The sequence below is a fragment of the Procambarus clarkii genome, chromosome 88 (assembly GCF_040958095.1).
Source record: "Procambarus clarkii isolate CNS0578487 chromosome 88, FALCON_Pclarkii_2.0, whole genome shotgun sequence".
NCBI classification, from domain to species: domain Eukaryota; kingdom Metazoa; phylum Arthropoda; class Malacostraca; order Decapoda; family Cambaridae; genus Procambarus; species Procambarus clarkii.
In genome coordinates, this window is record NC_091237.1 from 20,242,450 (window position 1) to 20,266,952 (window position 24,503).

The 24,503-nt window shown below is 34.3% G+C and overlaps 1 protein-coding gene across 48 annotated transcripts in view; it reads left to right on the forward strand.

Moving 5' to 3' along the window:
- Positions 1-24,503, forward strand: part of LOC123745770 (zinc finger and BTB domain-containing protein 7A) — a 215,414-nt gene that overhangs the window by 40,488 nt on the left and 150,423 nt on the right. For 2 of the 48 annotated variants that reach the window (XM_069317675.1, XM_045726712.2), the window contains exon 6: positions 14,991-19,310. The exons of 42 other annotated variants lie outside the window; for them this stretch is intronic. In XM_069317675.1, coding sequence (XP_069173776.1) covers positions 14,991-15,371 — 381 coding nt within the window. In that variant the 3' untranslated portion in view covers positions 15,372-19,310. Of the gene's footprint in view, positions 1-4,623; positions 5,556-7,216; positions 7,543-12,863; positions 14,947-14,990; positions 19,311-24,503 lie in introns of those variants that run through there. 4 more of the 48 variants (XM_069317684.1, XM_045726736.2, XM_069317685.1 and 1 more) reach the window with 3 other exon arrangements.

Consider the following 24,503-nt stretch of genomic DNA (forward strand, 5'->3'; position numbering starts at 1 on the left):
TACCTGGTACAGGAGCGGGGCAAGTAGCACGGGCTATGGTGAGCCCGTAGTGGACTTACCTGGCACAGGAGTGGTGCTGAATGTGCTGGTTGGCAGGGACAGACGTCGGCAAATATGTAAGAGTACTGAACATGCTGCTTGCCAAAAAAAACATACCAATGATGTCGATCCCAGTGGACCTACTGCAACCTCACAACGCTGCCTCAACCCAAACAAACTAGATCCCAACAACACCAACAATCGAAGCAACATCAGTGACCCAGACAACAACCTCCACCCCAGACAAGGGCACTTCTGACATGGATGAAAAGATTTCTAACTGACAGAAAAATGAAGGCAGTAATCAGAAGCAATGTATATGACTGGAGTAGTGTTACTAGTGGAGTACCGTACCATAGGGTTCAGTTCTTGAACCAGTAATGTTCATCATCTACATAAACGATCTACCAGAAGGAATGCAGAATTATATGAACACATTTGTTGATGATGCTAAGCTACTACAGAAGATAGGAGACCTAGATATTTGTCATGCCCTTCAAATTGATCTAGATAAAATATGTGCTTAGATTGCCATGTGACAAATGAAATTCACTGAATAAATGCCATGTTGTGGAATGTGAAATCGTAGAAAATAGATGACATGCAACTTACAAATTGGTGTATGTGGGAAGGAATTAAAGAAATTCTATCAAAGGAAGAAATCCAGGGGTGGTTTTGGATAATAACTGTCACCAGAGAAACACACAAAAAACATTCTGCAAGGAGCGTGAGTGTCACTTTCCAACTTCAGAATAGCTTTTAATTACATGGATGGCAAAATGCTAAAAAAACTGTTCATGACTTTTGTGAAACCAAAATTGGAATATGCAGCAGTTGTATGGTGCCCATATCTTAAAGTACATAACAAAACTGGAAGAGATGCAAAGGCATGCTTCAAAATGACTTTCAGAACTGAAAAACAAGAGAAACGAAGAGAGGCTAGAGGCATTAAAGGGTCAGGAGCTTCAAAATGTTCATCCAAATATAAAGTATAGTATAAAATGTTAAACAAATCTAACATTATTTGGCATCAGCGTCGTGAAAATTTCATCCCAATGTGTTAAGAAAAGCTGGCTCATGCCAAAACTAGAAGGTAGAATTGTTTGGTCGATGAAGATTAAGCCACCCAAGGGGAGGCTGAATCATGAAACATGAATAGCCCGAAGGTAGAAGAAAATGAGGATATGATCACCACTTACAAAATTACTGGAATCGATCTAATTGACAAAGGAATGTCTAAAATCAGAATTGAGAGTTTTTGTGTAATGAGGCTGCATGTACAGTACATTGTGTTGGAAGGTGGTGTGTCACAGACGGTGACCGTTTGCTATATTTAATGATGGCCCAGGAAAGAAACGATTGCCAGGGGCCATCTATAAATGGAATATGTTTCAGTACACCCACCTCGATACCAACTTGTAATGAATAAAATTGCAGATGGCGAATGTTGCAATAATTTCTTTTTGAATCTCAGATGATAAATGAACAAAAGAATATTTTGTACAGCGAGCCTAACATCCAGATCCCACTACCCAGATTTTCAGGTTATCTGGCCATAAATATATCTGGTTCTCCACCCCCCATTATCTGGCAAAAGTTGAACATTTTTCTTATCTAGTCTTGTAAATAAGATAAATTTTAGAATCAAGAAACTGATGGTCACTGATGCATAGGGGCCTCTAGGAAAAAGGAAAGGAAAAAACTTTTCTTAACAGGTGGAGGCTGGTAGAAAAAATGTCCATCAACACTGAAATTGATAGAAAGAGCCTGTTGGTTTATAGATGAGAGGAAAGGTTGGAAAAGGTTACGTCTTGTGGCCATGGAGCAAAAATATCAACATAGTGAATCCAGAGGGAGGGATGAGTATCAGTAGTGGGAAGAATAAGTTTCAAAGTATTCCACATAGAGATTTGCAAAAATTGGTGATTTCAAAAGTTTGAGAGAAAAATTTATGTTGTTGAAATCAATGAATTGATGAAATTGAGAAAGTAAGAGTAGGAAAGAGGGAGAACTTACTTAGCAAGGCAATCTTTAAGAAACCTGAGTTGGTTCTTGCAATGTAGGCGGCACCAAAGGAAAACTCAACAGCATGAAGAGGGTGCTTAAAAGCAGGTAGATTATCAAAGAAATTAAACTGAATAACATGCTTACCTCTGTAATCTGTATGAAGATAGTAAGTTGCAATATTGTGGCTGAAAATTAGACGACCATCCAATACTTCCTTTTATTATCAGATCCTGCAATATTAGTAATATAAGTACTTAATGTATCTTGTTGCTGAAATTAGTCAAGTATCATTAGCATCTACCAGCCCTCACTGGTAGTGTGACCTATTTATATTTCTACAAATCTCCAAAATCCAATCTACAAAAATGGTAACGGGGAATGCCCTCAGAGAAAAATGATATAATTACAGACAGTATGGTTTTCGAACAGGAAGGTCCTGTGTCACAAATCTACAGTACTGTACTGTACAGTACTTAGCTTCTGTGATGCTGTAAATTTACTATGATACTTTATATGACAGATTTTACAGAAAAAAAAGAGATGGTTGGGTTGACTGCATTTATTTGAATAAAAAAAATAGGCTTTTGTCAGTCCCACGTAAGAGAGTTTTGGAAACTGCAGCATACTGGAGAGGTAACAAGATTTCTGACATGGATGAAAAATTTTCTAACTGAAAGAAAAATGAGGCCAGCAATCAGAGGCAATGTATCAGGCCAGAGGAGTGTTTCTTCACATACAAGCTACAAATTATTTGAAAAAGTTTTAAAGAATTCTGATAAAAGAAGAAATTTAGGAGTGGGCCTTGATGGAAAACTGTTACCCGAGTATTACATAAAGACCATTGTGCAAGGTATTTGTATTCAGTAGTTGTATGGTGTCCATATCTTGAGAAGCACATCAAGAAATTTGAAAAAGATATAAAGACATGCTATTAAATAGCTTCCTGAACTGAAAAGCAAGAGCTACGAAGAAAGGTTAGAGGTGTTAAATATGCCAAAGCTAGAATATAGAAGAAAGAAGGTGATATGATCACTACGTACAAAATAGTAGCAGGAATTGACACAATTGACATAGAAGAACTTTTAAAAACTGCAACTTCAACAACAAATGGACATAGGATCAAACCATGGAAACTAAGCTGCTAAAAAAACATTGAAGGTGGTGAATGGTTGGAACAAGTTGGGTGAGAGGGTGGTGGAAGCCAAAACTGTCAGTTTCAAAGCATCATATGTCCGAGAATACTGGGAAGATGGGTCCACAAGCAGAGCTCTCGTCCTGTAATTACACTTTGGTAATTACATTTGTCTAACCATATTAGTGCTATACCCTTCTAAATAACATGAAAGATGGTATAAATAGAATGCTGATTAATTGTTAAGTTTGTGCATATAAAATTTTGTGTACAATTCAGTATTGTAAAGGAAGAATGGCAGCAGGGAGAGTGGTGGGGGATTGAATGAGTAGAGTGTAATAATCACCCAACATTCCCAGACTCGCTTCTCTTCCACTGAATATTCACATAAAATCATTTCATCCACGTTATTTTATCTTAAAGTACAAGATATTAACAATACATATAATGTTTTCTTTTGTCATTTGCTAAGAATAACAGCAAATTTAAATCGTGCAGCAAAGATGATTTACATTTATTAGGCATTACAGTGCAGTACATGCATTTGGTTTATCATCTACAATACAAGAGAATATTGTGAATATTGTATGTACGTATGAAAAATAGAAATGTGGACTAAATATTTTGGAAACTTGAATAATTATAATTAATATTCTTTACTTTGAGTGATATGGGAAATGTGCAATTTCAACAATACATTCCAATTATCACAGAACAAGACATTTATTATTCAGGTTGTTTTCTTTATATTGTATCATGTGATATAAATAATAAGTGCAGCTTTTTTAATGCCTTTATACATTATATTCAAATGTACAGCCATTATTTTTCTTTCAAGAATATTCATTACCAAAAGTGATAACTGGTAACACCCATGTGAAGAGCATTGGCCAACCCACCTGTGCCACTAGTATCATCCTCAGAGCTCAAAGTTCATGGGTTATATCTTAACACACAATTTTCACTATTCCACAATTTACAATTGTTATTGCACAATCTTTAGCATGCACTTTGTCTCGGCTCCTCTACACCCATTGAAAACCTGTGTAATGAAAATGTTCACTACCTCCCAGGTTCCAAACTATGTGGGTTATGTTGTCTCTTTGAGGCTCCTGGGGTCAGTTCACTTTTGCCCTATCCTTATTATCTAATCTTATTTACCTGTGCTCTCTTATTAGTTGCTATTATAAAAGAGGTGGGATAAATAGGTGGGAATTCTTAACTCAGCTCTATTACATTGGGCACAGTTAAGATTATGAGCAAGTTAAAAAGATGATATTTAACCAGCCACCAGCCAGTTTATGTTTTTTGTTTTTGATTCGCATGTACTGGTAGTATATACATTGACTTAGTTGTTAGAGCAGTTGAATATAGATTTTGCATCAAAGCTGAAACAAGATGTATGTGGAGTAATGACAATGATTTAAGATGGGCGTTCCCGACAGGTGGGGCCGAACAGTGACAGTTCGAGGAGCAGCAGTAGAGGAGCTGTCGGCAAGGTTCATCTCTGTCCCTACTGTACATATTCCACTATTAGAAAAGACCACTTGATGAAACACATTTGTACCCACACTGGAGAGAAACCATTTCCCTGTTCTTATTGCACTTATGGTGCTACAACAAAGGACAAGTTACAGCAGCATGTTCGGACTCATACTGGAGAAAAACCTTTTACTTGCCCACATTGTCCCTTCAGATCTTCTACAAAGAATACAATGAATAATCATGTTCGAATTCATACTGGAGAAAAACCATATTGTTGTTCCTATTGTCCTTATCGTGCTTCTCAGAGATCTGCTTTGCAGTGCCATTTGGTAAAGCATAAAACCTAAGTGAAGAGACTGTTTTAGGAACTAATCTGCATTTTTTTTATTGTATTTAAGTTAGCTTTTAATAAATTTAAAATACTTTAATTATGTAGTTTTGAGTATTGTCAATTTACTGAATATATAGTATGGTACTGAGTTTGATAAGATTATAAATGGAGTAACAAATGTACCTGAAATAGTCAATATTATTTTTAGTGCACATTTTCTGTAATGTCTTATTTACTTCGGCTCTGTTTTGTCTTTGTCTCTATTCTTACCTATCTCTGTTTCACATGGCTTATGGGCAGTTTTCAGTTAAGGTACTCCTATATATTGCTACATGCACAACAGTAAATACCGAACAGTGTGTGTTGTATTTGTCTTTTGCATGTCGAAGAAAGCAGAGAATAAAAATTATTGCTTTTATTTTTTGAAGGAAAGTAGAATAGCTACATAAATCAAATAACTTTCAAGTAATGAGACCCATTAAAATTAGTCTTGAGAAGAGTAATTGTCTGATGCAGCGATGAGTCACAATAACGTGGCTGAAGTATGTTGACCAATCCACACACTAGAAAATTAAGGGACGAAGACATTTCCGTCCGTCCTGGACCATTCTCAAGTCGATTGTGAGTCGATTGTCAATCGACTCGAGAATGGTCCAGGACGGACTGAAACGTCGTCGTCCCTTCATTTTCTAGTGTGTGGATTGGTCAACAATTGTCTGATTCTTACCAGGAATTGTACTTATAATTGGCAAACAGGGGGCATTGTGTCCAATGAAACCCAACTCTGATCAGCATTTTGGTTCATGTTTTTTTCCCATCTTTGATGTTTTCATCGTACATTATAATAATATATCGTCTATTATTATAATGTACCATCGTCTAGACATGGTTAGAGGGGAGGGGGCTTTTTTTATATTTATTTTCAAATACACGGATGCCTTTATTAGTCACTCAATGGTTTTAAAGAGTAGAAAGTACTCTTATGTTGCACATTTTTTAATTTTTTATTTATGTAAATACTATTTTAATCATTTTGGTTTTTGATACCAAGATTGTATTACTATCATGCATAGACAAAATTAATGATTTTCCTTCAGGATCATTTATTTTAACTATATTTCTTATCATAATTTAAAGATTTAATATTTTTGGAAGGCAACCTTCAATATTTTGTAATTTTATTACTACTATTATTTTGTGTAAATCTGATCACATAATGTTTTATAGTTTAAATACATTCAGTATTTACTTTTATTTTCTGAAAGGGTTTGAAATAGATCATCAGTTTTCTTTTGAAGACCAGAGGTTATAACATACATATGACAGCTTTAAGCAAGTTGTTCAATTTTTGTACATTAATACACTGTATCTGAAAATAAAGTTTTATCCATGGGAGAGTTTTAAATTTAATGACAAATAAATTTACTATACTTTATTTTGTAAGTTTGTCAAGAGCCTGAAGCCAGTCTTTGTAAGGGCTTAAGAGTACTTTTGAGTTAATTTTCTTGATTTCAATAATTGTTTATTATTTTGTTTGGGAGTATTATTTATTCTTTAACTGAAGGACCCTGAGTAAAGTGTAAGACTATAGGCTTTTTCCAGTAATAATGTACTGCATTGTAAATATTAATAGATGGGTTTTCTGTGATTCATATTGAATTTTGACCATTAATATAAATGAATGTATAATAATAATGAAAATTTAATTTTTTAATTAAGAATGGTACATTTTTTAAAGATTGGAGAATAATCGATCTTCTATTGGAAATTGATTTGAGTGATATTGTAAGGATGCATGAATGCCAGAAGGAAACTGGAAGTGTAATTTTTATGATTTACATATACAGTATTATTACCAGTAATTAAAAGTAAATGGCTGTCTCCATTTGGAAATTGACAGAAGATATTATAGTACAGACGAGGAGTCACAATAACGTGGCTGAAATATGTTGACCAAACCACACACTAGAAAGTGAAGGGACAATGATGTTTCGGTCTGTCCAGGACCATTCTCAAGTCGATTGTGATTGACTGAACCATTGTCAAGTCGATTGATTCTCACAGTCGACTTGAGAATGGTCCAGGACGGACTGAAACGTCGTCGTCCCTTCACTTTCTAGTGTAGTTTGGTCAAGATATTATAGTCTTCGGTTAGGCTTTTTGAATATTTAGGACTTTAAACTGTGAGTGATGTCAATAATTAAGATAGGCGTTCCCGACAGGTGGGACTGAACAGTGATGGTTCGAGGATTAGCGGGCGTGGAGTCATCGGCAAGTTACATCAGTGTCCCTTCTGTGTTTATTCCTCCGATAGGAAAGACCACATGACAAAGCACATTCGTACGCATACTGGAGAGAAACCATATATTTGTCCTCATTGTCCATATCGTTCAGGAACCAAAAACACCTTAAATAACCACATTCGTATACACACAGGAGAGAAACCATATTCTTGTTCACTTTGTTCATATCGTGCTTCTCATAGGTATGCTCTACAGTTCCATATGTTAAAGCATCATAAATAGATGAATAAAATTATAAAGAAACCGATCGTTATTTTTATGAACATTGTATAAATATTCCACGACTGCATATCCTCCACCCCGACACACAAAATTAATTACAGTATTCCAATCATATGTAACAGTTGTTATTTTATCCCAGTTTCGTATTCTCGTTTTATTCTGAAAGATAATATGTATGTTGCATTTTGTTTAATAGACATTTTCCAATACAGTACAGTACTTGAAGTTTATTTTTTAAATCTGTAGTATCAAGATTATTTTCTTTGCTACCAGCCAGGAAGTACAACAAATAAAATAAAGATAAAGAACAATGACAAATAAGATAATTAAAAGGTTGTAAAAGGTTTAATTGTTGTAAAACCTGCAATTTTAAATTTGGGTTTTAGTACTGTTTAGTACTAAATATATATTTTTTGGGGGAAAATATGATTGAACAAAGTGGCACATTTTGTGGTTACAGATGATCCACTTTTATCTCATTTGGTTATGGATCTGTTGGAATATGAATTAACTAAACTAGAAGTAATGAGAATAACTGGAGTATAAGCCATTGTCACATTTTTAATGCCGTTGGCTACTCATCTATATGTTAGTCTGTTATAGGGCAAATAGCAGAAATATATTTGGTTAGAAAATTAATATATGAGAAATCGAAAGGATGGAAAATATTTAAATATTAGGTTATTCAAAAATAAATCTGTTGAGTTCGACATTTATCAAATTTCCACTAGTACAGAAAGGTGGATTTATTTTAGAAGCTGATATGAAGATAACACCAAGCTATTCCTATAGAAAAATGTCTACCCACCTTGGTTTCTTTGTGGGTTTTTTTGTTTTCCCAATGGTGATTGATGTAATGGTGATTCACTGATTATAGGTCTGCTCTGCCCTGCCCTGCTCCGCACTTGGTGTTTTCTTCCCATAGTTTTCACAGTACCTTACAGCTAGTAAGCAAAACTGCAGAAGGCTATCATTTAAAGAATATTTGCGTGTCATGGGTTGTTGTTAGTACAATACCATAGGTCTTTGATGTGTTATTATTCTAGTCTTAGCTTCACAGTTGCCTAATTTATTTTATAACACTAGTTACTACAAATTACATTTCATTACATTACTTTGGCAACTCTCCAGTTAGGCAAGTTAAGTCAGCTGAATGTTTTCATTATGTTATTGAAGTATTGGTAAATCAAATATTATTTTGGTGGAGTTAAGTAAAGTCTGTGGGGATACATTAAAAACATTCTCTGGCTGGTTTTTATGTTTGTTTTTAAAAACAAAAATCAGATATCACTTGAGCAGTTTGATATCATACAATCTCCTTAATATTATACAGCAAATAGCAAAATTGAATTGCTTTCTGAAATACTGTACTGTGGTCTTGTTTAATTCTGTCAAGGAAGTGGCAGGAATATTCATACACATACATGTATATAACAATAAGATACAGTACATTAATATGATAATATACAATACATGTATATTGTCTGAAAATTTGTATTTTCGTTTATATCATGCGCATATATTTTTTCTCTGCATATATTTATATTGATTTGTGTACGTCTGATTTACATATAGTTTTCCCAGAATACACCACCATGCAAATTGGGAACTCGCTGTACTGAATCTAATGGGTTGGATTAAAACGGATGATATACTTAGTATTGGATGGAACTAGGGATAATACAGTATATTTTTTTACAGCTTATATTGAACATTTGTTGTATTTGGTCTTACTCATGGATAAAGTTGGTTCTACAAACTCTTCTGTTGATGCATTCCACTTGCTGGCCACCCATAAAGGGTACAAGAATTCTTGTACATTTATGACTAAATTTTATTTTTGGTTTTAAGTTGTGTCCTCTCCTACTTTCCCTCACATTAGTTAAACAATCATTGTTAATCTTGTGAATTTACCTCACGTGTGCTGTTTTTAGTGATCATAATCCCTCTGTTCCTTCTGTCCTCTTGGGGTTATTCCCCTCTACCTGTCCTCATTACTTTGCTCTTAATTTTTGTTAATTGTCTAATTGTAAAGCTCTTCATTTTGAAAGTTTCATTTTGGAAACATATGTGTGTAGTTTAAATTCTATTCTTATGTTCGGAAATTTCCAATACTTTGCCGTTACCTTTTCCTTGTTGCTGAACGGCAATGTTCTTGTGGCCTGGGTCTTTGACCGGACCCCCTTGCTTGTGGTCTGGTCAAACTGGCTATTAGATGCAGCGGCTCACAGCCTGACATATGAATCACTGCCTGGTTATTAATGATCTATTTATGTGTGCATCTAGTGCTAGTGTTGAAATTATATCCAATCTCATTTATTTTTTCTTAATATCTTGTAGTTGCCTTTTTCCTTGTTTAGATATGTAATGGTATAACAGGTTTGGACAATAAACATAATATGGTAACTAGAAGTATATTTGATGTAAGTGGTTACAGCGGTGGTTGATGCATGGTACGACAGCATTATGACAAGGCAAGTCATAAGGTGTGGCTGTTGAGTGTCAGTGCTGGCAGAGACCAGTCACAGTTGGTGAGACTGGGGCTTGTTGTAAGATGTGATGTTACTACTGGCTGCTATATGTAAGACTGCCAATTGAGATAGATCAAAGGTGATGTTGCATCTGGCTGAGATGTACTCACCTAGTACTCTTCTAGTGTGAGAGTGTCAGCTGTGTTGAGAGACTGGATGCTGTGGTAAGATGGCCATATATCCCTGCCAACCTGACACGGTTTAGAACAAGGCTACTCGTTAATTAGTTGATGGGAACTAATCGTATTACAGTACTGCTGTATTTGGTTGCTGCTGGAGATTGTCAGGGTCTTCTTGCACAGTCTTTCTGAACAGACGTTATTAGTTTTGTTTCATGCGTAAACATTGTCTTGTATGAGCTTCTTCTTTCTGGTAGGCGGTTTAAATAGATTAGGAATAGCAGTGGATTTAAAACAGTATTTTCAACTCACCAGCATGGGTCATCTCTTGACTATGGCCTTTGTTCTCTTACCTGTTAAATAATCTCTTACCCAGTTGTCTTTCCAGTTATCTTGGCTCGTTACTCATTTATAAGTAATCATTCATTTGGGGGAGGTGGGGGGGTGGAGCATTTTAGGAAGATGTAGCATCTTTTAAGTCATCTGTCCCTTGACATATCCTAGTGACCTTCAACAAAAGAAAGGGTGTTACATGGAGTATTTAGTATTAAGATTGGCGCTGGTAATTTTGAGATTAGAGAAGGAAATTAACATTAGTATAGGGAATCAAAGTTTTAAATTGTTTATGGAAAATTTGGAAGAAAGACATATAAGATAATGTTCATTCACATATAAGATGGATATTGCCTATTCACAAAGTGTAGAGAAACTATATGTGAGCAGAATTGTGCAGTTACCTGGAGAGGGTTCTGGCAGTTTTACTCCCCAAGTCCGGTCTGGAACCAGGCTAAACTTTTGATAACTTGGTCCAACCAGCTGTGCTTGGAGCGGCCAGCAGTCCCACATGTCCACAACAACCCTGTTGGTCTGGCACTTTTTACAAGAACCTGTCTAAAGGATTCTTGAAGTCTTCCACCTTTGTTCTGGTAATATTTCTGGTGCTTGCTGGGAGGGTATTTAACAGCTGTGGATCTATGATGTTAGACAGTGCCATGTGCCAGATTGTGCCTCTAGCATCTCTACTCCTCACAAAGTTAAGAACATAAGAATAAAAGGAAATACAGGAGGTCTGTTTGCCAATGAATGACAGCTCCCATTTATACCTAACCAGATACCTATTAAGTTACACAACACATTATTCCATAAATTAGCAACTCGTAATTCCAAAACCATATTTACCCAGTTTTTTTTTTTTAGTTTAAACATATCTATCCAATTTCTATCTATTATTTTGTATTATTTTTTGTGTTGCTACATTCATTTCAATTATATCACCCTTACTCTTCTCCTTTCTAAAGAATGTAAATTATGATTTCTTAATCTCTCATCACGAGGGAGGTTTGTAATTCCCAAGATATGTGGGATATGAGGGATTCCCATCCCTCTTGTACACGTTAAGGTTAAATTTGTGTCCATTGTATAGTATGGTAATCAAAACATTAATACATAATCGGACCTTACAAGATAAAGTTGAAGAATTACATCAGGTATCTTTTTTTTTTATTTTTAATTCATTGTGTCGGGTGACAGGTAGCCGGTGTATTTATCCACGTTAAGCTTGTATCGAGGGTCCCCCCTCTCCAGGTCAAATTAGCTGACCAACTCCTTTGTACCTATTTACTGCTAGGTGGACAAGGGCATTAGGTCATAAGAAATGTGCCCAACCCTTTCTGTCCCGCCCGGGATTCAAACCCAGAATTCTTGATTGTGAGTTGAGAACAAATCTTGACTGTACTACCAGGACCCATTACTGACACCTCTAGATGTGAATAGCAGTATCATACTTGTCTTATTTTTGTTGGCTTAAAGTTCCCTACTGATCTGAAGTACAATCTTCTACTACAGCAAAAAAATTTGATGCAATACAGTACTTGCACAATTATATCCAATTCATTTTAATGACCTGCAGTCACTCATGAAAATATTTATCATAAAAATAATTACTGTACTGTATTACTGTAATTACTGCAAAGTCGCCATAAATTTTGTGTAAGCTGCTATGGTATAAACTTTTTTTTATATAAATATCATCAATGATCTTTGAAACTTGTTGCCTAATGCCATTAATCAATGAACTTACTGATGCATTGTTACGGAGAATGGAAACTTCTGGTTAAGGTAAATCATTGCCATACTGCTATGAAAATAAAAGATTCCAGCAAAAATTAGTGATAGAGAAAATTCAAGATTGCTCAAAGCATAGATAACTTTAGATTTTTAATTACTTTCATAGTGTATTTTAAAAATACCAAGAATTAATTTTTTTAACAAAAAACACATGGGCTATTTTTTTTAATATAGAAGCTTGCCTAGAAAGAGAATAATACGCCAAGATATGGCTTGATGTGCTATCTAATCCAACAGGAAATTAATTTTTTTTTTTAGTCTCGTATATAATTGTATGAAATTCATAATTTGGTTATTTAAATATTTAATTTGTGGCAAAATATGTTTATGAAAAAACTGTATAGCTAAATAGCATTACCTACTTTTCTGGACTTCTTAATGCATTCCGTACATGGACAGGGTATTGATACTAAGTAGGAATTGCATTATGTTAAATCAACAAGTTAAATACATGCCGTTATAAGGTTTTCAGGTTTATTTATTTTTATATTATTTGAGTTTTACTTTTTCTTAATTTTTTTAGTGATCCTCTAAAATGACATTAATTAAGATAGGCGTTCCCGACAGGTGGGACTGAACAGTGATGGTTCGCGGAATAGCGGGAGAGGAGCTGTCGGCAAGACTCACCAGTGTCCCTACTGTACATATTCCACAGTTAGAAAAGACCACATGTCAAAGCATATACGTACTCATACTGGAGAGAAACCATTTACCTGCCCTCATTGCATATACAGTGCTGCATCAAAAGATAATCTGAGGCAACATATTCGCACTCACACAGGAGAGAAACCATATTCGTGTTCATTTTGTCCATATCGGGCCTCTCATAGATCTACATTGCAGTTTCATATGCTGAAACATCAAACGTAATCAAAGTTAAAATAATGTCCTTTTGTATCATTTGTAATCTTGCTTGAATTCTTTTGAATTTTCTTGGAAGTTTTGAATGGAACATTACGTATGTTAAGGTGAAGCTGGCACTGTCCTTAAAATTCAAGGTTCGAAGTTGGAAGCATGTTAAGTGGGGAAGAATAGGTTATGCTTTCAAGAGATATTTGTTATATACTCAAAACCAAGTTTTATGGTAAACTATACAAGGACAAAAACGTTCCAATATCTAGAGGTAAAGGTTGGGAGAGATTATTTTTTGTGGCATATTGTTTCTGCAGTTCATTGATGTCAGGCAACAATGGCATATTTCCTGAGAATTTTAAGTAATGGGTTGATAGCAAATAATGGGTGTGGAAGTGAGAAAAGCTTGATACAAACTGAATGCAGAGAATTGGCAGTAGGAGTGTTGTTGCACTTATTGAGCTGTATGCTTTGTTATGCGAGATGGTTAGTGCATGGGACCTAAACAGATACTGCATTATAGGGTTAACATTTCATCAGTGTATCATGACACTGTAAGTAAAGCTTAAAGTAAAGGCTATGTTTAGATGATATTTAGAGAGAGAGAGAGAGAGAGAGCAGTGTTATGGACATGATTAATATTAACAAAGGTTTAGGAAGAAAATCAAGACTTTGGCAGATTGATGCTGAACTGTGGTGAAAAAAGTCTGTTACATAGTTATAACTAAGTGATAAAATTAGATCTTCAATGTGAGATACTAAAGAAAAAAAGAATATTAAGGGAAAACTATGAGAACTGAAGTTAGAGCTTGATGGCATAGTTCATTAGAGTTTGAGATATCCAGGATACCAAAGACAAATTGTCTAAAGTTAACATAATCGAAGTTGATGTAGTTAAATAAATGACTGAAGAACCTGACTATAACAACGATTTTGATTTTCGTTGTTTTTGATGCTCGTCGTAAACTTTATTCTACATCCGTCCTTTAAATTTGTGATACTTGTCAATTTCAGTACCTCTTGTGGTTTCCAGCCTTACAATTAACTACTGTTCATCAGTAAAAAAAAATGGGTTTTAAGAACCTGGTGTTTTTTATTTTTTTTAGTCTTATTACTGTTGGGGTTGTTTAAATTTATTTGCTCATTTCTGTTTCCTCTTCAGAATTGAAGTGCAAGCTGGATTTTCTTTGTACTAATAGGCCATCTTTTTGCACAATAGTAAATTTTGTTTATTATTAGCAACTTGGAGGAATAAGGCTGTTAGTTCAACTTTGGTGGATTATTTTAATCAGATTGAGATGCTTTCATGGTAATTATGACAACGTAAAGAGAAGAAAACCGCAAGTTGTAAGAACATAATATAAACGGGTCAGTGGCTTTCCTGACTGGTGATTAAAAATTAATTTAATTGCCTAAATCTTGTTCATGATTAAATTTGGTTAAGTAGATATAGCTTGAATTTAGTAATACCTCATGATCATCTTTATATTCATACCAAAATCTTGTGCTGCTTTTTATGGGTGGTTTGTTTCTTGTTGGTACCTTCATGAAGGTTAATCTGGACTAAATTATAATTTTGATGATTTCAGTCAAAATTAGATGTTTGTTAGGTTAGGTAATGCATTGTTTGGGTTAGTACTTGTTTCTTGCTTTTCAATGTTAAAAAGATGAAACCTTTCCTTGTGTACTGTATTTGTTTTAGTATCGTGCTCATTGAAGTACTTTTGATCAGAAATTCAAGTAATATTCATACTGGTTTTAATTATTGTTGCTTAATACAAAATGAATATAGAACTGAATATTTTTAGTGGCACTATTAATTAAAGAGGCGCGTTCCGACAGGTGGGACTGAACAATGATGGTTCGAAGAAAACTGGGAGAGGCGCCGGCATCAAGTTACACCAGTGTCCCTACTGTTCATATTCCACAGGCAGGAAAGACCATTTGCCTAAACATATTCGTACCCATACCGGCGAAAAACCTTTTATATGTCATTATTGTGGTTATAGTGCTGCCTCTAAAGATAACATGAGACAACATGTTCGTATCCATACTGGAGAGAAGCCGTATACATGCCCACATTGCCCTTTTCGTTCTAGTACTAAAAGCTCTCTTACTAGTCACATTCGAATTCATACTGGAGAGAAGCCTTACATTTGTCCTTTGTGCTCTTTCCGTGCTTCTCATAAAGCAACTTTGCGTTATCACATGATGAAACATTAGATCTAAAGTCTACAGTATTATTCTTTACATATTTTTTTTTTTTTCATAAAATTTGGTGTGATTGTATTTTTAAACATGTTTTGTTGTATCCTAAGAGGGACTTTATATTGAAATGTAGTACTACCGTATATGTAATGAATTTTTGTCGTTCCAGGCGACAAGAGAGTGACAATACCAAAGCCTAAAATTGGCTTGAAATCTTTATCCTAGGTAACTTTTAGATTCAGATATTATATACAGTACTGTACTGTACTATTTAGATATTATATTTTGCACATTAATCAGTTTCAATAGTGAAATCATGAAGCAGCTATTAATCAGGGCTTTGCATAACCCCAGAAAGACAAGTGTGAAAACAGTCATTCTCAGTTACTAATTTTGGGAATAATATTCTAATATTACATGGAACTGGTTTTGTTCGTCAATATTTAAAATTTTTGGGTAGGGTAAAATATGAAACTGCCTGAGAAGCCTGCAGCTACTCTAATAATGCACAGCTGTTTCAGATGTGTATATGTGTACAGGTACAGTATATTAAAATATTGTACTATACAGTGCTATATTTTTTGTCATGTTTGGAATTCAGTCCTTTGGAAAAAGAAATCTTAGTAGCTGTGTGTCCAAATTCAGTTCATAAAAGACTTGTTAGTGTATCATTAACTCCATTTGACTAGTGTATGTATTTGAAAATTAAGAGATTACATGCAAGGAGTATATATTTTTTCCCCAAAAGGGCAAGACATTTGATTCACAGGTGGAGTTGCTTTTATTGACTAACATTCCACATCGTGCTATTTTATTAATTGCTCAGATGGTTGTTACCTAGTATTTTATAAGTTGAATACTGTGTAAAGAATTTCTTTTTATATAAAATCTTGTTTACTGTGTCAGCACTTGATTTCTCTATTCTATATAAGCTCTCATTAACTTAGTTAACTATTTGAAATTTATTAGTATTTTCTGAAAGTAGTCATCATTGCAATAATATATTATAAATTTTTGCCTCTTTAAATTTTTTAAACTAATATAAACACTGATCTAAGTATGTAAGTATGTGGTAAAACCACATTGAAAAATAATGCTGAATGTGTTTTTGGCCTATCCTTGGCCTCCTTCATAGCAAGACAAAATATGAGTAGAGGGAGAGAGAGAGGGGATGGTCGTGGGGGTCACAGTTAGCAAGCCCTTCCAAGGAAAACAGGTCACCTGACCACCAGACAGTGAGGATGAAACTATCTCATAGGGAAAGGAGGGATAGTTTAAATATTAAAGGGAAGTGAGCTTTTGAGTAATTAAACAAATATTTCTTTGTCTAATTTCTTAAGCAAAATCATGGGTGAAATGTAAAGAATATCAACAAAAAGAGATAAGCATTTTATCACAGGTACTGACAGTTGAGTTGGTTCCACAGAAAACTGGCTTAATATAATAGGGTAAAAATAAAAAAAATTTAATATAACCCTTACAGGGGGTGTTTTACTTTCTATATACTGATGTGCAATAATAGAGCTTTAATGCATGCATACATACATACATACATACATACATACATACATATATGTTGTTAAATATAACCAAAAAGGTAAGCTTAATAATTCTAACACAAATTTTCTCAATATTTCTTGTTTCTTTTCACTGTCGATAGAAAAATCAATTCTCAAAAATTTATTTTTGTTTCTAGTCTGACGCGACGCCTGAACGTGTTTCGTAATAACTTATTACATTTTCAAAACTTTAGTTTGCACACAACTGTAACCTGAGAAACATGTTAATCCGTCATACTTATACTCGCTTTTGGGTGAGGTGATATGGTGTAACAGTTTTGGGTGAGGTGAACAAACTTGTGACAAACACAAGACAAAACACGAAACTATGGGTATTAATTGGATATGAGAACATAAGAATGGAAGTAACTGCAGGGGGGCCTATTGGTACATACCTCCTCTTGATGCTTCTACAGTATATTGGTTTGGAGTCTTGAAGTGGGTAGAATATAGTTGTGCATTAATTGGCTGTTGATTGCTAATGTTGACTTGGCAATCAACAGTCAATTAATGCACAACTATATTTTACCCACTTCAAGACTCCGAACCAATATAGAAGCATCAAGAGGAAGTATGGGCCAATAGGCTCTCTGCAGTTACTTCCATTCTTATGTTCTCATATCAAATTAATACCCATAGTTTTGCGTTTTGTCTTGTGTTTGTCACAAGTTTGTTCACCTCACCCAAAACTGTTGCACCATATACCTCACCCAAATGCGAGAATAAGTATGACGGATTAGCGTGTTTACAGTTGTGTGTGTGTGTAAACTAAAGTCTTTGAAAATGTAATAAGTTATTACGAAACGCGTTCATGTGTCGCGTCAGACTAGAAATAAAAATGAATTTTGGAGAATTGATTTTTCCATCGAGAGTAAAGAAACATAAGAAATATTTATAAAATTTGTGTTAGAATTATTAATCTTACCTTTTCGGTCATATTTAACAACATACGTTTACAAGAAAGACTGCTACCAAAATATACTAACATACATACATACATACATATTTACATACATACATACATACATATATACATACACACACACACACAAATATATATATATATATATATATATATATATATATATATATATATATATATATATATATATATATATATAATATATGTGTGTGTGTGTGTTAGTATATTCTTTGTGCTCATTGCAGCACCCTGTAATCATTGTACTTCATGTATTCATAACTGCACAGAATTCATATCATCTGGTATGATGTGTATCCACCAACTACATTCTGCCCTTGTTTTTCCTTGCCCACTATCGTTTCAGTGTTTTACCATTTTCAAAACTTGTTTAATGTCAAATTTTTCATCAGAGTTTGTTTAGAGCTAGTTTTCTGCACTCTACTTTTTCTACATTTTTTCCAGCCACAGACATGTACTTATAATCCAATTGTTATCAGTGATGGCATATTTCTATATTTTTTTTAGAGGAACAGTTCTCTCATGTAAAGTGCACTAGTGCACACGTGCAGAGAAGCTGCTGAACTGGCGGGAGGTTTGAAAAGTGGCTTTTTCCAACACAACTATTATTTCATATATTCATTACAAAGATCCCTTCCTTACAACACTTGGATATATGGACAGTTATGGAATGAGTGCTGGTACAGGGGTTCGTGAGTAAAGTTCAGGCACTCAGATCTTTGACAAGAGCTCTCGTGGTGTGGTTATTGGGTTCTTTTTCACAAGTGTAAGGTAAATTGGGGCTTATGGAAGCCTATTTCTGGACTTTTTCTCGCAGTATTTATTGGGTACATATGAATACCAGCTTGGAAAAATTCTTTCTGTAAACATTCTATTACTGTCTCGTCATATTACGTCAATTTTATACTGTATGTATAATTGTTTAATTGCAATGAATGACTTCCTTAGGTTCCAAGTCACTGAATTGAGGAGTTGTTCTAAATATTTAGTTTGAAGCATAGATTTATATATCATGCACTCTTAAAACTTACCTCAGGTCTGAAATATCCAAAGAATTATTTTTTTATATTATATGTAAACTTGTAAGACATTGATATCAATTTTAATCTTAAGTCATTGTTTATTACACCTTACTGGTCTAATTACCTTTACAGTACTTTGTGAATTTAAGGAAAACATGCACTGTCACTACATGTTTACTAATCGAATTCAAAATTATATAATCTAATTAGTTAAATAACCTATGATTATGTATTAACACTAGTAACTGTTTTATCATTGAATTCAGCATTTGGTAGCATTATGACCTGCCAGATTTGTTATTTGCTTCGTAAAATTGTTATAGGAGTTACTGTTACGAAAAAATTTAAGTACTGTACTGTATACTAGAAAAGTCTTTAAGAGTGATACAATTCTGTCCTTTTGAAAAATAAAGATTGTAAAGTAAATTCTAAATTATGTCTTTTATGATCCTTTAAATTTTAAAATTAATTTATATTACAAGATTTACAAGAAATTGAATTCAAGTTTGAAGTGCTTGTGTTATAACTGTATGTCGTATTGTGTCCGTTTTCATTATCATAACCATAATAGTTTTAAAAGAGATAGTCTTTTATATTTCTTCATAACTAAAGAAACTATCAGTTTTAAAAGTATTATGGTTATGATAATAAAAATTTACACAATACAGTAGTACATATGGTTATAATACAAACATTTTAAATTTGTATTTAATATTTTTTAACCATTCTTGTAATGATTTGTTAATTACTATTTGTTTTACTTAGTGTTGTATAATTCAACATATTTGCAGTATTATTAGACTTTGGCCAGATTGTGACCAACCGTAAAATTTGGTCTATTAAAGCTAATATAAAGGGGTGTTGGTTTGTGGGCAGAATTCTATATATTTTATTATATCTTTGAATAAATTATTTTGTTAACATACAGTACAATAATATAACGATGATACCTCAACAAATACAAAACTGAGTCCTAGTGTACTCCACACAGAACTGTTTTGTCTTCAGGGAGTCAACAAAATCAGCGAGATGTATGCATCGCTTTTATTTTAAAATCTTTTAAATAGTGCATACACAACAGAATAGTATATCACTCACCAGGTAATCATTCCGTTCTCAAATTCAAAGGTCTGTGAAGAGGGTTCAAACCTACGTCCGAGAGGATCCCAGACTCGCCTTGATCGACTGTGCCACAACATGGTAAAAGAATTGCAACTGTGAGTGCTACTGCCCTCACATGGATTTGTGTCTGAGAGAGACTGCAGGATCGTTTGAGGGCAGTAGCACTCCTGGCTGGTTACAATTCCTTTACTATGTCGGGGCACAGTCAATTAAGGCACGTCTGGTATCCTCTTGGACGTAGGTTCGAACCCACTTAATGGCCCTGGTGGATTCATTCATTTGATACATCACGCTATTGTGATTTCCGTGTGTAATGAAGTAAGGGCAAAGAGGTAGAACAGCTTGTTGACAGAGCCCGAGTGCATGGAGGAATTGTGTAAAACCCTGGTTTGTGTCTCTGAGAGACTGCAGGATCCGTGTGAGGGCACTCCCGGATGCAATTCTCTTACCATGTCGTGGCACAGTCGATTAAGGCACGTCTGGGATCCTCGGACGTAGGTTCGAACCCTCATCATGGCCCCTTGTGGATTTGTTCGGATTAACAGCAATTTATACTGGAGTAGAACTCCCAGAACTCTCTCCAGGTATGCTCCTGGTAATTGAAGGGCATGTCTAATAAAAACTAAGTACTAGTACTGTACACTGCATTTATATTTTTGTTTGATATAAAATATTTTTATCTGGGAGGGAAACGGACTCATGGAATTAGTTCTTTCATCACCAGTGAAGTACGATTCTTTCTCCCTGCCCTTTCTCCAACACCAAATCCTCCCAGCTCCCCTACACCCCCCACAATGGGTTTCCTGCTATATACACCTTATGCATTTCTACCCTCTCCCTTTTGATTTTCAATCTTCCTTTCCACCCTTGAATGCCTGTTTCAGTGACCCACTACTTATATACCAGTTTCACTGTCACACCTATCTACAGTGCTCCTACTTCAACTCAAGCAATCATATAATCAACCATATGCCAATATCCATGCCATCCAACAACACCAAACCTTCCCCTCTCTCCCGCCAACTACACACATCCACCAAACCCCATCCCTCACCACAAAAAACTACTACACGCATATGATCCCATTTTGGAGTTAACTTAGTGTGCAATTTGTCTAATTTTCACTCTTGTATACATGTTATTAAGATAACCTAAGCCACACATCAGAAAATAAAGAAAATTACGTTTTGGTCTGTTGTGGACTATTAATGCTCTAGGATGGACAGAAACATTATATTTTTTCATTTTTTGATGTGTAGTTTGGTCATCATATCTTCAAAGGGATATCAGTATTAAATAGTTACATTTTTATTATTCACTGGGTTTTATATAATTTCGTTATTGTGACTCATCGTCTGTACATGTAATTACAAATCCAAGGAAGCTACATGAATGCACAATTTGAAAATGACAAGTGTCCATTTTGACAAAATTAATTAAGATAGGCATTCCCAACAGGTGGGACTGAACAGTGATGGTCCTCGGAATAGCGGGGGAGGAGCCGTCGGCAAGGTGCATCAGTGCCCCTTCTGTACCTATTCCACTGTTAGGAAAGATCATATGACCAAACACATTCGAACTCACACAGGAGAAAAACCCTTTACTTGTCCACACTGCTCTTTTCGTTCTTGCACTAAAAGTACAATGAATAATCACATTCGAATTCATACTGGAGAGAAGCCATATTTTTGTACCATTTGCCCTTATCGTGCTTCACAGAGGTCAACACTAAAGGGTCACTTATTAACTCATCAGACATAATTCACAATAAATAGTTACATTTTTTATTATTCACTGGGTTTTATATATGAATTTGTTATCTTAGTTTTAGTATATTATCCTGTGTATTCAATACCGTGGTCCTATAATAATTATGCCATTTATCAGGCTCTCTTCATCCGTCCATTAGTAATAATAGTTGTGAATACCCTATATATGTATTTGCGTGTACAGTATTTGTAAGTATAAACCTGTTTATTCAATACAGGGTACTTATAATTTTAGTAATACTGTACACTGTTTGTTTAATCTTGGGCTCGCAATGCTAAAATAATTTGTAGATTTAAAAAAAAATTAGCCAACTCTAACTATCTTCATTTCCTAGCTGGATCTCACCTATCATGATTTTGTATACTATAGGGGAGAAAGTTCTGAGATTTAGTCATTTTTTTAGGCATTTTTTTATAAATTTGTTATGAATAATTTTTATAATTTAGGCTCTAGTATTTGCATGTGAATAACATGGAGGGATGGATGCTATATCACTTTATGAGTTGCTCTCTGGCTATTTAGGCCTAAAATAAATTTCATAGATTTCATTTTAATGTTTATTTTGTCATGTTTTCTTTTCCATGGTACAGTAATTGTATTGATAATACATCCTGCAAATCATAATTGTATTTCCCAAATTTGAACATAGTTAGTTTGGGGGGGGGGGGGACTGCATCAGTCAAAATTATTATAGACCAATTGGTTGATATACAAGTTGTTTTTGACATTCCATCAAACCTTTCTTTTTATTGGTGTTTACTGATTTTTCAATCTTCATTTAATATAATTTTGTAAATTGTTTTCCCTTCTGTAAATTTGTGTTGCATGTGGTTACCCATTTGTGTAACAAACTAGTAACACATTGTTATCATGTACGTTCGATTTTTTTTTTTTTTTGCACATTTTTGACATCTACTACCCACCATATTAATGTGTCTTCCTAAGAGCAAATTAAATTTTGTGTTTGTCTTTAGATATGAAAATTAATAATAGGTCTTGTGTACAAATTTCTGGGAATGTTTTCTTTTAAACTTGGTATGAATTTCTTGGAATGTGTAGCATAGTTGATAGGGAACAAATAAGAAGTTTACCCTTTTTAATCTAACATGTAAATCATAAAGACTAAACATAAATTTACACAAGAAATTTTCTTTACCCTGTGCGTATCCATTAAAAAAAAAACAAGAAAGAAACGGGTGATAATGAGTTTGGTGTAAACTTACTAACTCACTCATGTAATATTTAGGGATAACTTTTTAGTTGTCAGTTTATATTGTTTTTTCAGGTTTCTGTTTAGTATATGGAGAATGGGTATAAATTTGATTAACTTTTGAAGTTTGGGTTTTAATTTGATTTACTTTTGAAATTTGGGTTTAAATTTGATATACTTTTGAAGTTTGGGTTTAAATTTGATTTACTTTTGAAGTTTGGGTTTTAATTTAATTTACTTTTGAAGTTAAGCAATGTAATTGAACTTCAAGTTTTTCTTGTGATGCTTTAAGTATTCTTTATTGTTTTGATGGGAAACTTAAGGTACCGATTTGTAATCAAAAGCCTGTTTTATTTTGAAATTTGGTTTGTTTCTCAGTGCCAGGTATTTCTTTGTTCCTGGCTCTAAGGTTGAAAGTTGATATGGCAAGTTTTAAGGAGTTTATTGCTATATGAGCAAAATTCATAATGTTTGCATACAGTATAATGAAAGCCAGGATTTTTTTTATTAATTTTTATATATATATATATTAAGACAATAGAAGATAGTTTCTGGAGAGGATATGCTCATGGGAAAAATTTAATTGTTAAACTGAATGCTATCACTCGGGTTTTATAGTAATGAAGCGTGGGTTTGCCTAATAGCAAACATATTATTACACATCTTCTTAATGATGTAAGAATGGAAGGATTAGTAATGGAAAGATGTAGGTGTGTGTCTGTGTCTTCAGTGAAATATGCTTGCAGTTTGATGCTAGCTCTTGAACACTTGTTATAACCTTTTTTAAACTACAGTATTGTATTTGTTTATATCTCTCTTTCTCATTATATTTACTCACTACAGTACCCATACACTAAAAGTGTATTTTACCTTTAAAATGAATGATGTAAAGTTGGTAACTATGTACACGTGCTCAGTGGGCCAGACTAATTTTGGATGTATCCTAGCCCATACCCAGTACACTTGACATTCTCCCATCTGAACACCTCGGTTCTAAATGGAATTGGATGTGTAGGTCGGTGCTCCCCCCCCCCCCCCTATTCCCCAGGTACAAAGAAAAAAAATATGTACAAAATTACATAACATTTCATTATTGCTTCACTAAATACTTAAAACCAAACCCCACAGAATATTGGTAATACTGTACATTGTCAGTAAGTATTATGAAATGCACAGCTATTACAGTAATAGCTGACAACCCCCAGGTGTGCAAGAAAAAGAAAATTCCTTCTAATATTGTTAAAATGCATTCCCTGATCCTGAGAAAAACACAGAATAATTGCATGTGACATACTCTGGGGGATGATGGGGTGAGGAAGTCTTGACAAGATACTAGCACTTACAGAGAACAGGCCTGGGCATGGTCTGGTCCAGCAATTATTTCATTGTAGGAACAGGAACAGGAATAAAATAGTAACAGGAATCGATAAAATTGAAAGGGAAGAAGTCCTGAGACCTGGAACTTCAAGAACAAGAGGTCATAGATTTAAACTTAACGAAACAAAGCTGCCGGAGAAATATAGG